The sequence below is a fragment of the Triturus cristatus genome, chromosome 7 (assembly GCF_964204655.1).
Source record: "Triturus cristatus chromosome 7, aTriCri1.1, whole genome shotgun sequence".
Lineage (NCBI taxonomy): Eukaryota > Metazoa > Chordata > Amphibia > Caudata > Salamandridae > Triturus > Triturus cristatus.
The window spans coordinates 1,823,771,617-1,823,784,444 of NC_140590.1; the positions used below are offsets into that span (position 1 = coordinate 1,823,771,617).

Sequence of the window (12,828 nt, forward strand, 5' to 3'; positions counted from 1 at the left end):
GGCTATATCGACGTTAGGACCAAACAGATGTTTCTCATCAAAGGGGTGGTTGAGGATGGAACTTTGAACCTCAGGTTTGAAACCCGAGATGCGTAGCCAAGCATGCCTACGCAGAAGGGTGCTGGTATTAATTGCCCTGGAGGCGGTGTAAGCTGCATCGAGGGCACAACGAATGGAAGTGTTTGTAATGTTTTTGCCCTCTTGAATCAATTTGTTGGCCCTATGTTTATATTTATCAGGGAGGTGTTGCATGATTGTCTCCAGCTCATCATAATGTGCCCTGTCATATCTGGCTAGGAGCGCTTGGGGGTTAGCGATACGCTAGATGTTGGCCACCTGGGACGCTGTCCGTTTCCCAGAGGCGGCTAGGAGTTTAGACTCCTTATCTGGCGGTGGTGCCTCACCTGATGCCTGGGAATTGGCACGTTTCCTCGCATTTGAGACTACCAGGGAGTCTAGTGGTGCGGGCCTTTAATATAGGGTGGGTCTGTTGGGGCGGCTTTATATTTTTTCTCAATACGTGGGTTAATGACCCTGGTCCTAACTGGGTCTTTAAAAACCTCTGGTGCGTGCTTAATAACTCCCTTAAGCATTGGCAGAATTGAGGTAGACCTGTGTGCAGTGTCGAATGTATCTAAGAGGAAGTCCTTCTCTACGGGGTGTGTGTGGAGATCAACCCCGTGGTAGCGGGCAGCCCTATGGAGTAGTTGGTTAAAACCCATGGTGTCCTCTGGGGGGGAGGGTCTAGAAGGGTAAAGCCCGTCCTGCGGGACGTTAGGGACGTCTGAGATGTAGTCATCCCATGGGTCTGGGGAACCTGTTGGAGTAGGGTCCCCTGTTGGTTGGTTGTCCGCCCCATCCCCTGTGTCGTAGATGTCATCATCATCATCCTCATCTGGAGATGGTGTAAGAGAATGAGGTGGGGGAGGAGAAGCAGGAGGAGGAGGAGGTGGAGGTGGAGGTGGAGGAGGAGGTGATCGAATCTTCAAAGGTTGAGGTGGCAAAGTCTCTCCTTTTTGGTGGTGGAGCTGCTGCAGGCTTGTCCAGTGGTCTTTTTCTGGTGCTAAGCGACAAATGACCAGTCTTTGGATCTTTTACGAGGGTTTTTTGGTAAGGATCGGGTCGAAACAGTTTGTCTGTAAGGGGCAGATCCTTCGGTGCAGATGGTGTCGGAGTTGTGGGTTTTTTCGGCGTCGATTCGGTACTGGTTCTTGGTTTCGAACCGTGGGGTTTAACAGTGTCTTTTGACTTCCTCAGTTCCAAGGTGGCTTTCGGCTTCGAGGTTTGGGAGTCTAGGCTTTTCGGCTTGTTGCTCGGTTCCGAGGGTGGTATGGGTGCCGAGGAGCCGGTGCCAGTCTTCGGCACCGAGAGCTTCGGTTTCAAGCTCGGCACGGACAGGGGAAAGGGGCGTTTTCTTTTTCGGTGTCGGTGCCGATGAGGTTTTTTCGGCGCCGAGGGTAGGCTGGCTCGAGCCCGAGCTGCCTGAAGGCTTGATGGGCTTCTTAACCGGGCCCAAAAGCGAGGTATGGGAAGCAGTCTTTTGGTGTATACCTAGGCCCGAAGGCAAAGGCGTGACCGAAGTCTTTTTCAATGGCGTGGATGGGGGTTTTGGGTCGGGGTTGATGGTTGTACTCACGCCCCTCTGTGCCGGAGAAATGTCCTCGACGCCGGAGTCGTCAGCTTCGGAGGCGCTCACGAGGTCCTCTTCGGTGTGCTGTTGTTCCGGGACATCGACGCCTTCTTCGAAGATGTCGTCGTGGATCGAAGTCAACGAGTGTGCCATTGTTCTCCTTGCTCGTTGGTCCTGGATCGTCTTCTTCAATCGGAAGGAGGCGCAAGCTGGACAGTCCCTTGCCTCGTGTTCTTGGGAGAGGCAGAGGTTGCACACCTCATGGAGATTTGTGTGGGGAAACTTCGACCCGCATCGAGGACAGTTCTTAAATGGAGTCCTTTCCATCAGCCAGGACCGGGGCTCAGGTAGGCCCGAAGGCCTTCGTTGAAGACCAGAATCGAAGACTTCGATTATTGAGAGCACCGTTGAGTGTTTGAGAACGCGATCGAGACAATACCGTCGAAGGGGGGAGGATTGTGCGCCTAACAGAAAAACTGGAACGGTTCCGAACTGGAGCGCGAAGAACACATCCGAGCCCGATGGCGGAAAAAAACAATCTGAGGATGGAGCCGAAGCCCATGCGCAATACGATCCAAAGGAAGAGTCACATACCTCGTGACTTCCAAAGACTTTCCAAGAGAAAAACAACTGCAACATCCGGGCCCAACACCAGATGGCGATCTATGCACAGTGTGTAATCTGCAGCTCATATGCCTCGAACACTATGTTTATGATATGATCAACATGAGAACGTTAACTTGTTACAAACTGTGCTACTTGAACCACATTTGACTTCATGATGCGTGCTGGAAGTAATGTGGAAAAAGCTGCACTCTCCAGGTGACCTGAAACAGTCTGAAACATTCCAGAACATTCTAGATCATCCAGGAAATCTTGGCACCCATCTTGAGGACAAGATGTTAATTAGAACACGGTTGTTTGGCAAACAGTGTTTGTGAAGAAAAGTGTTGCCTGCCCAACGTCGCTATGCACCTACCTGATATTGATTCTGTCTGCTTCTGTTGGAAGCTTCCTGATCGACTCCTGCTTCCCTCGTCAACGTCTCCGGATTGGCTGCAATCTGAAATATAATAAGAGAAAAACAAGTAAGGATTCTTATTTTAAGGCATGCACGAGAAATAGCCCAAGGCTAAAACAAGCAAGCAGTTGGCAACTACATTGTAGAAATCGAGAACTTAATGCTCAGTTTGGTAGAAGGATCCAAGACATTCAGTTGTGACTTCGGCCCTAGAGCTGCTCTGTTTTTTAAGATAAAGACAGTGTGAGAGAAAGCCGGAGTATAGAGCAGCAAACTTGTGTGGAAAAAGGTTCGAAAATCTTAATAATTCACAAACTCAGAACCCTCAATTCAAAGGGACATTGAGGTAACCTTGAATCAATGAGAAAACTATTTAAAAGGTGAGCTCAATGAGAATGTTGAAGTAGTGCTATTAGATTGTACAGCTGTTGCATTTTAGAGTCTGTGGGGCTGTTCTGGCAATGCCACTTTTTGTTGCAGACAATTGAGAAAGATTAAACTGGAAGAGAGGGCTCTTCCGATGGTTACCTGGCATAGAGCCAGAGGCCCACCAAAGACAGACAGAGTTGAGGCAATGCTCTATTGCACAAGTCACACACAGCCCTTTTTCTTCCCCCAAACCCTCTGTGTTCTTTTGGGATTTAGAGCCCACGAGCATCCATCCTAGATAAAGCAGCTGGGCAGAGGTGACAATATTTTTGTTCATTGCTCCTACTGGGTCAGTGGACGACAGGTTAGTGCATCCATTACCTCTACTGGTTGAAAGCTGTCTTAATAGGAACCTGACAGATAGCCAAAACCTAGTTACTACTAGCCTGAGTAATGAACACCAACAGGGTTTTAACCACTATTTTAGAAATAATTACAGCCTTGCAATAAGAGGACCAAGCCTCCAGACAGGAGAACCAAGAATTGAGAAAATGTGTGGGTACTGTGCATACAGAAGTAGCAGGGTTGTCACAAAAGGGGAAGGCAAAATCTGATAGAGGAGTTACCCTAAAACCCTGGAACCAACCTCCTCTGCTTCCTGGGTCAGGGAATTAAACTACCCTTCACCAAATTCAGGACACTCTTCTACCCTAAGTGGGGGCTGCTGCCTAATTCTACTCTGCACACTCTCTTGTGTAACTCTTAGTTCCGATTCACGTGGTTCAGCCACCACAAATAAATGTAGCTGCCCATGAGGAATTCACAATCTTTACCAACCAAAGTAAATTACATTTCCAATGCAAAACAGCCAAGTTTCCCAACAAGCAAACCAAGACAAGCTTTATTTTCTCTCCTTTGGGAAGGAACCATGCAGTCAGCAGACACAGCAGACATCTAGATGAGGGCACCCTAAATCCCTCCAGACACTACAATAGGAACTTGTAGCCACTTGCAGAAGATACGGTGCAGACGCTTATTTGCATGCTCATTTGATTAGAAGATTTTAATTTACCGTCAACTTGGTCCGAAGGGATCAGAGAGTCCAGGAGCCCTGTAGAACGAAAAGACATGGTTAAGGATTAAAAGTCAAATGAGCCATAGAGGAAACTAGCAAACTACAGAACAGTTGTAGAACACAAGTATTTCACTGCGAGCAGGGTCACAGTACCGTGTGATGTTATAGTTCATTGTGCAAGCTGTCCAGGAACTGCCTGAAACTTAAAATGTGACGTAACACTAAGGATTGTAGTTAAAAACCCCTCAAAGAGAGAACGAGTGTCTGGGATCGCAGGGTGAGGAAAAGGGAAACATCTAATTTGGCTTTTAAGGGAGAGTAGTGCAAGTTCTTAATTGTTTTGTGATCTCTTTCAGAACAAACCGAGTACCCGATCCAACACCGACACAGAAATTAATGCGGTAAAGGGGGGGATTGGAAGTTAGGTCAACAAATAGGAATAGTTGGTCAAGAATAGGTGGCTGTGGGACTCACTCCACAGGGGCTCAAGTGTTAACGTATTTTTATAAATTGCAGTGACAACAAGCACTCGCAAGTCCCAAAGGAGACAATACCTCATTCTCCACTTAGGAATAGCAGGACTTAGCACTCTTCGCTCTTCTTTCTTCTCCTTGTTTTCTTACCCACTTTTCCCTACATTCCTTGTAACGGCTAATGTGTAGTTATGCTAGGCTGGTCCAGGGAGGTGGTGAAGACAGATAAATCTCTCGGCATGTGTGCGTCGCTCCTCCCAGATAAAGATCACAGATTAGTGCCAGAGTCTTAACAGATGGTAGCTGGTCAATACCCTTCATCGAAAAGAATGATCTAATCTTGTACATATTCAAGAATTTTTTGATGTGAAATGTAAAGGTTATTTGATAGGAAAACTCATTCCTTGTCTCTGAATAAAGAGTTACTGACTCTGAGAAAAGGATCTCAAGACCTACTAACGCACGTACCCAACTTCAGCAGACATATTGTGGCCAGTTGAAAAGCGAGCATCCTTCTTTTATCAAGGTCTCAGAGGAGAAAAAAACATGCTGTGGCTCAGGTAGAAACCTTTATGATGTTTTTGAGAAGAATTGATAGAACTGACTGCAGAACCAGATCATTGATTCTAAGAGAAGAAACTGTAAGTGTAATATTATTGTTTGACCTAGCAAACATCTAACTGATGATGCAAATAAATCAAACGTAGTAGGATCTATGCAAATGAACAGTATGAGAGGACCTCTGTTACTTGAAAAGAGGGAAAAGAGAAGGAAGGTTAAGCTCTGCATGTATTGTAGTCATTGCAGTCACAAAGACAGTGTGAGAGAAAGCCGCAGTATAGAGCAGCGAACTTGAGTGGAAAAATGTTTGAAAATCTTAATAATTCACAAACTCAGAACCCTCAATTCAAAGGGACATTGAGGTAACCTTGAATCAATGAGAAAACTATTTAAAAGGTGAGCTCAATGAGAATGTTGAAGTAGTGCTATTAGATTGTACAGCTGTTGCATTTTAGAGTCTGTGGGGCTGTTCTGACAAGGCCACTTTTTGTTGCAGACAATTGAGAAAGATTAAACTGGAAGAGAGGGCTCTTCCGATGGTTACCTGGCATAGAGCCAGAGGCCCACCAAAGACGGACAGAGTTGAGGCAATGCTCTATTGCACAAGTCACACAGGGCCCTATTTCTTCCCCCAAACCCTCTGTGTTCTTTTGGGATTTAGAGCCCATGAGCATCCATCCTAGATAAAGCAGCTGGGCAGAGGTGACAATATTTTTGTTCATCGCTCCTACTGGGTCAGTGGACGACAGGTTAGTGCATCCATTACCTCTAATAGTTGAAACCTGTCTTAATAGGAACCTGACAGATAGCCAAAACCTAGTTACGACTAACCTGAGTAATGAACACCAACAGGGTTTTAACCACTATTTTAGAAATAATTACAGCCTTGCAATAAGAGGACCAAGCCTCCAGACAGGAGAACCAAGAAAATGTGTGGTTACTGTGCATACAGTAGCAGGGTTGTCACAAAAGGGGAAGGCAAAATCTGATAGAGGAGTTACCCTAAAACCCTGGAACCAACCTCCTCTGCTTCATGAGTCAGGGAATTAAACTCCCCCTTCACCAAATTCAGGACACTCTTCTACCCTACGTGGGGGCCGCTGCCTAATTCTACTCTGCACACTCTCTTGTGTAACTCTTAGTTCCGATTCACGTGGTTCAGCCACCACAAATAAATGTAGCTGGCCACGAGGAATTCACAATCTTTATCAACCAAAGTAAATTACATTTCCAATGCAAAACAGCCACGTTTCCCAACAAGCAAACCAAGACAAGCTTTATTTTCTCTCCTTTGGGAAGGAACCATGCAGTCAGAAGACACAGCAGACATCTAGATGAGGGCACCCTAAATCCCTCCAGACACTACAGTAGGAACTTGTAGTCACTTGCAGAAGGTACGGCGCAGACGCTTATTAGCATGCTCATTTGATTAGAAGATTTTAATTTACCGTCAACTTGGTCCGAAGGGATCAGAGAGTTCAGGAGCCCTGTAGAACGAAAAGACATGGATAAGGATTAAAAGTCAAGTGAGCCATAGAGGAAACTAGCAAACTACAGAACAGTTGTAGAACACAAGTATTCCACTGCAAGCAGGGTCACAGTACCGTGTGATGTTATAGTTCAGTGTGCAAGCTGTCCAGGAACTGCCTGAAACTTAAAATGTGACATAACACTAAGGATTGTAGTTAAAAAACCCTCAAAGAGAGAACGAGTGTCTGGGATCGCAGTGTGAGGAAAAGGGGAACATCTAATTTGGCTTTTAAGGGAGAGTAGTGCAAGTTCTTAATTGTTTTGTGATCTCTTTCAGAACAAACTGAGTACCTGATCCAACATCGACACAGAAATTAATGCAGTAAAGGGGGGGATTGGAAGTTAGGTCAACAAATAGGAATAGTTGGTCAAGAATAGGTGGCTGTGGGACTCACTCCACAGGTGCTCAGGTGTTAACGTATTTTTATAAATTGCAGTGACAACAAGCACTCGCAAGTCCCAAAGGAGACAATACCTCATTCTCCACTTAGGAATAGCAGGACTTAGCACTCTTCGCTCTTCTTTCTTCTCCTTGTTTTCTTACCCACTTTTCCCTACATTCCTTGTAACGGCTAATGTGTAGTTATGCTAGGCTGGTCCAGGGAGGTGGTGAAGACAGATAAATCTCTTGGCATGTGTGCGTCGCTCCTCCCAGATAAAGATCACAGATTAGTGCCAGAGTCTTAACAGATGGTAGTTGGTCAATACCCTTAATCGAAAAGAATGATCTAATCTTGTACATATTCAAGAATTTTTTGATGTGAAATGTAAAGGTTATTTGATAGGAAAACTCATTCCTCGTCTCTGAATAAAGAGTTACTGACTCTGAGAAAAGGATCTCAAGACCTACTAACGCACGTACCCAACTTCAGCAGACATATTGTGGCCAGTTGAAAAGCGAGCATCCTTCTTTTATCAAGGTCTCAGAGGAGAAAAAAACATGCTGTGGCTCAGGTAGAAACCTTTATGATGTTTTTGAGAAGAATTGATAGAACTGACTGCAGAACCAGATCATCGATTCTAAGAGAAGAAACTGTAAGTGTAACATTGTTGTTTGACTTACAAACCTCTAAGTGAAGATGCAAATAAATCAAACGGGGTAGAACCTATGCAAGTAAACAGTATTAGAGGACCTCTGTCACTTGAAAAGAGGGAAAAGAGAAGGAAGCTTAAGCTAGGCATGTATTGTAGTCGTTGCAGTCATTTTATTAGGGATTGTACAGCAAGAGGTAAGGGAGCACAAATTAAACCAACAATAAAGGATCAAGCTATAGTGATAACGAGCAGGCCCAACGATGGACCAGAGTCAGAAAACAACTTCTCTCAGACTTATCATAAGTCCCCTGTCCAAGATTATTGCTTCCTGCATCTTGGGCCTATTTGGCAAATACCCTCCAGAGCTCTGTGGCACGTTTGACTATTATAGCTGTCTTCATTTTAAATACTGGAAGACAAGTGAAGGTTCCTGCCTTATTGGATTCTGGTGTCACAGGACACTTTATAGATGAAGAATATTGTAATGTTGTCCCTTCCTTCTATGGTGTGCCTCCCCCCCACAGAAGCCAACTCTCGTTGGTAGGGTTGAAGGATTTATTCTAGATATACAACTCACAGCAGGAGCGCCGGTCCGGAGCTCCGATCGTTATTCAAATCAGCGCGCTAATGCCGATCCTAAAATGGCCGCCGACGGAAGTCCGGTGACGTCACGCGCCGTGCGTGCTGCGGACTAGACCGCAACACCACATCTCCCTCCTTTACAAACACAACAGTCTCAGTCCCACCTTCACACCAGAACAGTCTTACTTGTGGTCCAGGCTGAACTCCTCGAATCTTCGTGGCAGCATTATTCTCCTCCCGCAGCGTGTCCTCCTGCTACCTGCGCCTGCGGTAGGGGTGTTGCTCCCCCCACTCGGGATCGCCTCCCCACTCGCTTCTCGTGGTTCAAGACCACCCAACTCTGTCTCTCGGACACTTAGTCCTGGAGTCTCGGCTCCTCCACCTCTTGGACTCCAGGTTCTTTTGGGAACGCTTCCTGCTTCTCCATCTGGTCTCCTACTCTCCCCCTTTCCCGCCGGTGTGGACTCGGCTCCTGCCCTGCTGTCCGGCTCCATGTTCAGCTCAGCTTCATCGGCCCTGGTACATCTTGCCATCCGATCTTGTGCCCATATCTTCCCGTCACTCAGTAAGGCTGATGTGGAATAGGGTTCCACCACTTGGAATGGGGGCGTGAACTTGCTGTCCCCCTTCCTTCCCGGTGTCGGCAGTTTCACCCTTACCCACTCTCCTTTCTCCAGGGCAACTTCCTTGGTGTTATGCCTTGAGTCGTAGTAGTTAGTGTACACGGCTTGCGCCTTCTCCAAGTTCCTGCGCACCACTGCTGGAGACCAATGACTCTGCACAGTGAGCTTCTTCCAGGCCACATTGTCTCGGGTAAACGGTTCTCTTCCCCTCAGTATGCGGAACGGGCTGTAGCCTGTGGACGAGGGAGTTATCCGGTAAGCCCATAGCAGGCGCTTGAGTTCTTTCTCCCAGCTTGCTCCCTGCCCGATGGCCGCTTGCACTGACCCCATTATCACCCTGTTGAATCTCTCTACTGCTCCGTTCCCCGCAGGGTGGTACACAGGCGTGCGCCTGACTGTTATCCGTTTCTGTCCATGAAGGCCTCCCATTTGGTCGACGTGAACTGTGGGCCGTTGTCGCTGAGAATTCCTTTGGGGATCCCTTCTCTGATGAACACGTCCGTGAGGAATCCCAAGATGGTATCTGTCTCTGCGTTTTCATCCACATGGACTTCTGGCCACTTCGAGTACCTGTCCACGACCACGGTGAGGTACTTCTGGTTACCACTGGCGTCTTGTATGGGGCCCAGGACATCTATAGAGATCTCTTCCCACGGGTTTTCCGGGCAGTCGAAGTGTCCCAGCGGTGGACGTAGCATTTTCTGCGTCTTGTCTGCGTTGCTGCATTGCTCACACGTCCTGACGTGCCTTTCCACGGCAAGGTCCAACCCAGGCCACCAATAATCCTCCTTTACTCTTCCCTTCGTTTTCACGATTCCTAAATGACCTTCATGTGCAATGGCCACCACTCTGGGTCGCAGTGCCAACGGGGGTACCACTTTGTTGCTCCGGAACAGGAAACACGGGTTGTCCCCTAGCGACAGTTCTTCCCTGACTTCCCAGTATTGTTTGAGTTCTTCTCCGAGTAACCTCTTCTCCGGCCACCCCTGCGTCACATATGTCTTGACTGCCTTCACCTTCTCGTCAGACCCGTACTCTTCTTCCCATTCCTGCTTGCTGATGGCTTTTTCGTGATCGCCCATGAACGCCACTGCGTACTCTGCCCAATTTTCTGCGTCTTGCGCCTCTGCTGATTCCTTTGCAGCCGCCCTGCTCAGGTAGTCCGCCACGCGGTTCCTGGTGCCTGGGATGTACTCTACATCGTACACGTAGTCGAGGAGTCGCAGCGTCATCTTTGCGATCCTTGGCGTAGCGTGCTCATGGCCGTTGGATGTGAGAACTTTTACCAGGGGTTTGTGGTCTGTTCGTAAGAGGAACCGTCCTCCCCACAGAAACTGTCGGAACCTTTCCACTGCCCACACGACGGCTAGCATTTCTTTTTCGATCACGCTGAATTTGCGTTCATTTTCTGCCAACGTGCGGGACGCGAAGCTGATCGTTGCCGTCATTCCTTGTGCAGACCTTTGCGTTAGCACGGCTCCTAAGCCTCGGTCGCTCGCGTCTGTGGTCAGGGTCGTGGGAGCTGCTGGGTCGAACCCTTGAATGGGTACGGCTTCGCAAATTTCTCTTTTCATCCCCTCGAACTCCAGCTGTTGTTCCACCTTCCATGTGAACACTGTTTTGTCTTTCAGGATCGACCTCAGGTGGTATGTCTTCGATGCAAAGTGGGATACGAACTTGCTGTAGAACTCAGCCATCCCTAAGAATGTCCGTACTTCTTCCTTGCTTGTGGGTGTGGGTGCATCCCTGATGGCTGCTACATTGGAGGCTTTGGGTTTTATGCCTTCCTGGCAGATTTCGTGCCCCAGGTACGTGACACTTTCCAGTCCAAACTTGCACTTGTCCCACTGGGCCGTGAGCCCGTTCTGCTCTAGTACTGTCAGGACGCCTGCTAGCCTCCGGTCATGTTCTTCCTTGGAGGCGCCCATCACCAAGATGTCGTCCTGGAAGAACTGGATTCCCTCCATCTTGTTGAACAGGCGGTACATCAACTTTTGGAAGACCGCCGCTGCCGAGGCAAGTCCGAACGGCATCCGTAGGAATTTGTAGCACCCGAACGGTGTTATGAAAGATGTGAGGTGGTTGCACGATTTGTGGAGTGCGATCTGGTGATACGCAGACGTCAAGTCTACTGTGGAGAACCACCTGGCGCCCTTGGTCTTGGCTAACATTTCGTTGATGCGGGGAAGCGGGAACTTGTCCACCACAATGTTTTTGTTGAGTTCTCTGAGGTCTACACACAACCTCACCTTCCCGTTCGGCTTCTGCGCCACTACTAAGGGGGCCAACCATTCCGCATTGTCTATGGCCTCGATGATCCCGTTGTCCTCTAACCTCTGCAGTTCCTCCTATACTGCCTCTCTGGTGCGGAACGGGATGTTTCGCACTTTGTGGGACACCGGTCGGGCTCCTTCCTTGAGGTTAATTTTGTGCGTGAACTTGGTGAGCTTCCCTATGTCGTCTCTGAAGACTTTTGGGAACTCCTCCTTCCACTGCCTCGCTCCCACTCCAGGGTCCTCTTCCATCATGAGTACTTGTACACGGCCTCCCGGATTCAGCTTTATTCCCAGCTTCCCTTGATCCTTCCATCCCAACACCGATGGTCCCTTTTCTGCCACGTACAGCTTTCCTTCGCACGTTCTGCCCTTGAACTCAAATGTTAGGGGGCAATACCCTACCATGGGTATGGGTTTCCCGGTGAATGTCACCGGATGGATGTCCGTTGGACGCAGTTGGTGAGTGTTAGTCGGCGCGAAGTCCTCCTCCCATATCTTCTTCTTTATGATCGTGTAGGGGGAACCTGAGTTGGCGACCATGGTGACTCCTACTCCCCCGATGGTCATGTCACACCTCGGTTTCTTGTCGACCGCGCCGTCGATCCCTAGGATCTGGTCTTCAATCATCAGGATCTCTTCGTCGTCCTCTTGGCATTCCTGCTCTTCCTCCTTGCACAACTCCTGTGCTACGTACTTCACTTGCTGCCTTGGCGTTTTCCTTCGTCACACTCTTCCATAATGACCCATCAGACCACAGTATGCACACTTAGCTCGGAACGCTGGGCACCCTTTGTCGTTGGCGGCGTGTCTTTCACTGCCACATCTGTAGCACGTGTTGGTGCTCCCTTGTCCCTGTGTCTGCTGTTTCGCGCCCCGGGTCACGGGCTTCCTGTGCTGTCGCGTGTTGTGCTGTTCTGCCGCCTGTCTCTCGCGGCTTTTCCTATCTTCTATCCTGCACACTGCTTGTTCTGGGAGTCGGTCCTTCTTTGCTGTCTCCGCGCACCTCTTGGACATTTCTGCTTTCTTCACCATGGCTACCACTGTCTTAAGGGGTTCGTCTCCATTAGCCCACAACTTGTCCTGGATGGACGCGTTCGCTGCGTGCATTACTATTTGGTCCCTGATCAACTCTTCCTGGAAGGCTCCAAATTTGCACGTTAGGGCAAGCTTCTGTAATGCCGCCACATACTGATCAATCGTTTCCCCTTTCTGTTGCGCTCTGTGGTAGAAGTTGTACCTGTCGACAGCTACGCATACGGTCGGGCGGTAATGGGCGTCCATATCGTCGATCGCGTGCTGAAACACATTATCGTCTGCCGTGGGCCGCACCACCTTCACCAGATCGTCGTACACTCTCTGGCCAGCAGGACCCAAATGGTGTAGCAGAATCCTCTTCCTGCGCGTGCTTGGGAACTCTGCGCCGCTTTCCTCCTCTAACGCGAACAAGAAATTCAAGAAATACGGCTTCCAATCCTCCCACGGCATATCCGGAACCCCTGCTTTCGTGAGGAAAGGTACCGGGTTTGGCAAACCTGTCGATGTGGCACTCATCTTGCTCCTTGCCTCCGTTCGCCGCGGTCTTGGGCTCGAGCTTCTCGACCCCCGGGTGCTGTCGGGGCTGCCTTCACCTGGGTCGTCCTCTCGGTCGGAGTT

General features: G+C 48.7%; 1 protein-coding gene across 27 annotated transcripts in view; it reads right to left on the reverse strand.

Moving 5' to 3' along the window:
- The window catches only part of LOC146813293 (uncharacterized), a 455,769-nt gene that overhangs the window by 326,577 nt on the left and 116,364 nt on the right, over window positions 1–12,828 (reverse strand). For 25 of the 27 annotated variants that reach the window (XM_085620134.1, XM_085620124.1, XM_085620128.1 and 22 more), the window contains 3 exons: window positions 6,578–6,616; window positions 4,093–4,131; window positions 2,610–2,693 (listed from right to left, as the gene is read on the reverse strand). In XM_085620134.1, coding sequence (XP_085476260.1) covers window positions 2,610–2,693; window positions 4,093–4,131; window positions 6,578–6,616 — 162 coding nt within the window. The remainder of the gene's footprint in view (window positions 1–2,609; window positions 2,694–4,092; window positions 4,132–6,577; window positions 6,617–12,828) is intronic. The other 2 variants (XM_085620133.1, XM_085620117.1) reach the window with 2 other exon arrangements.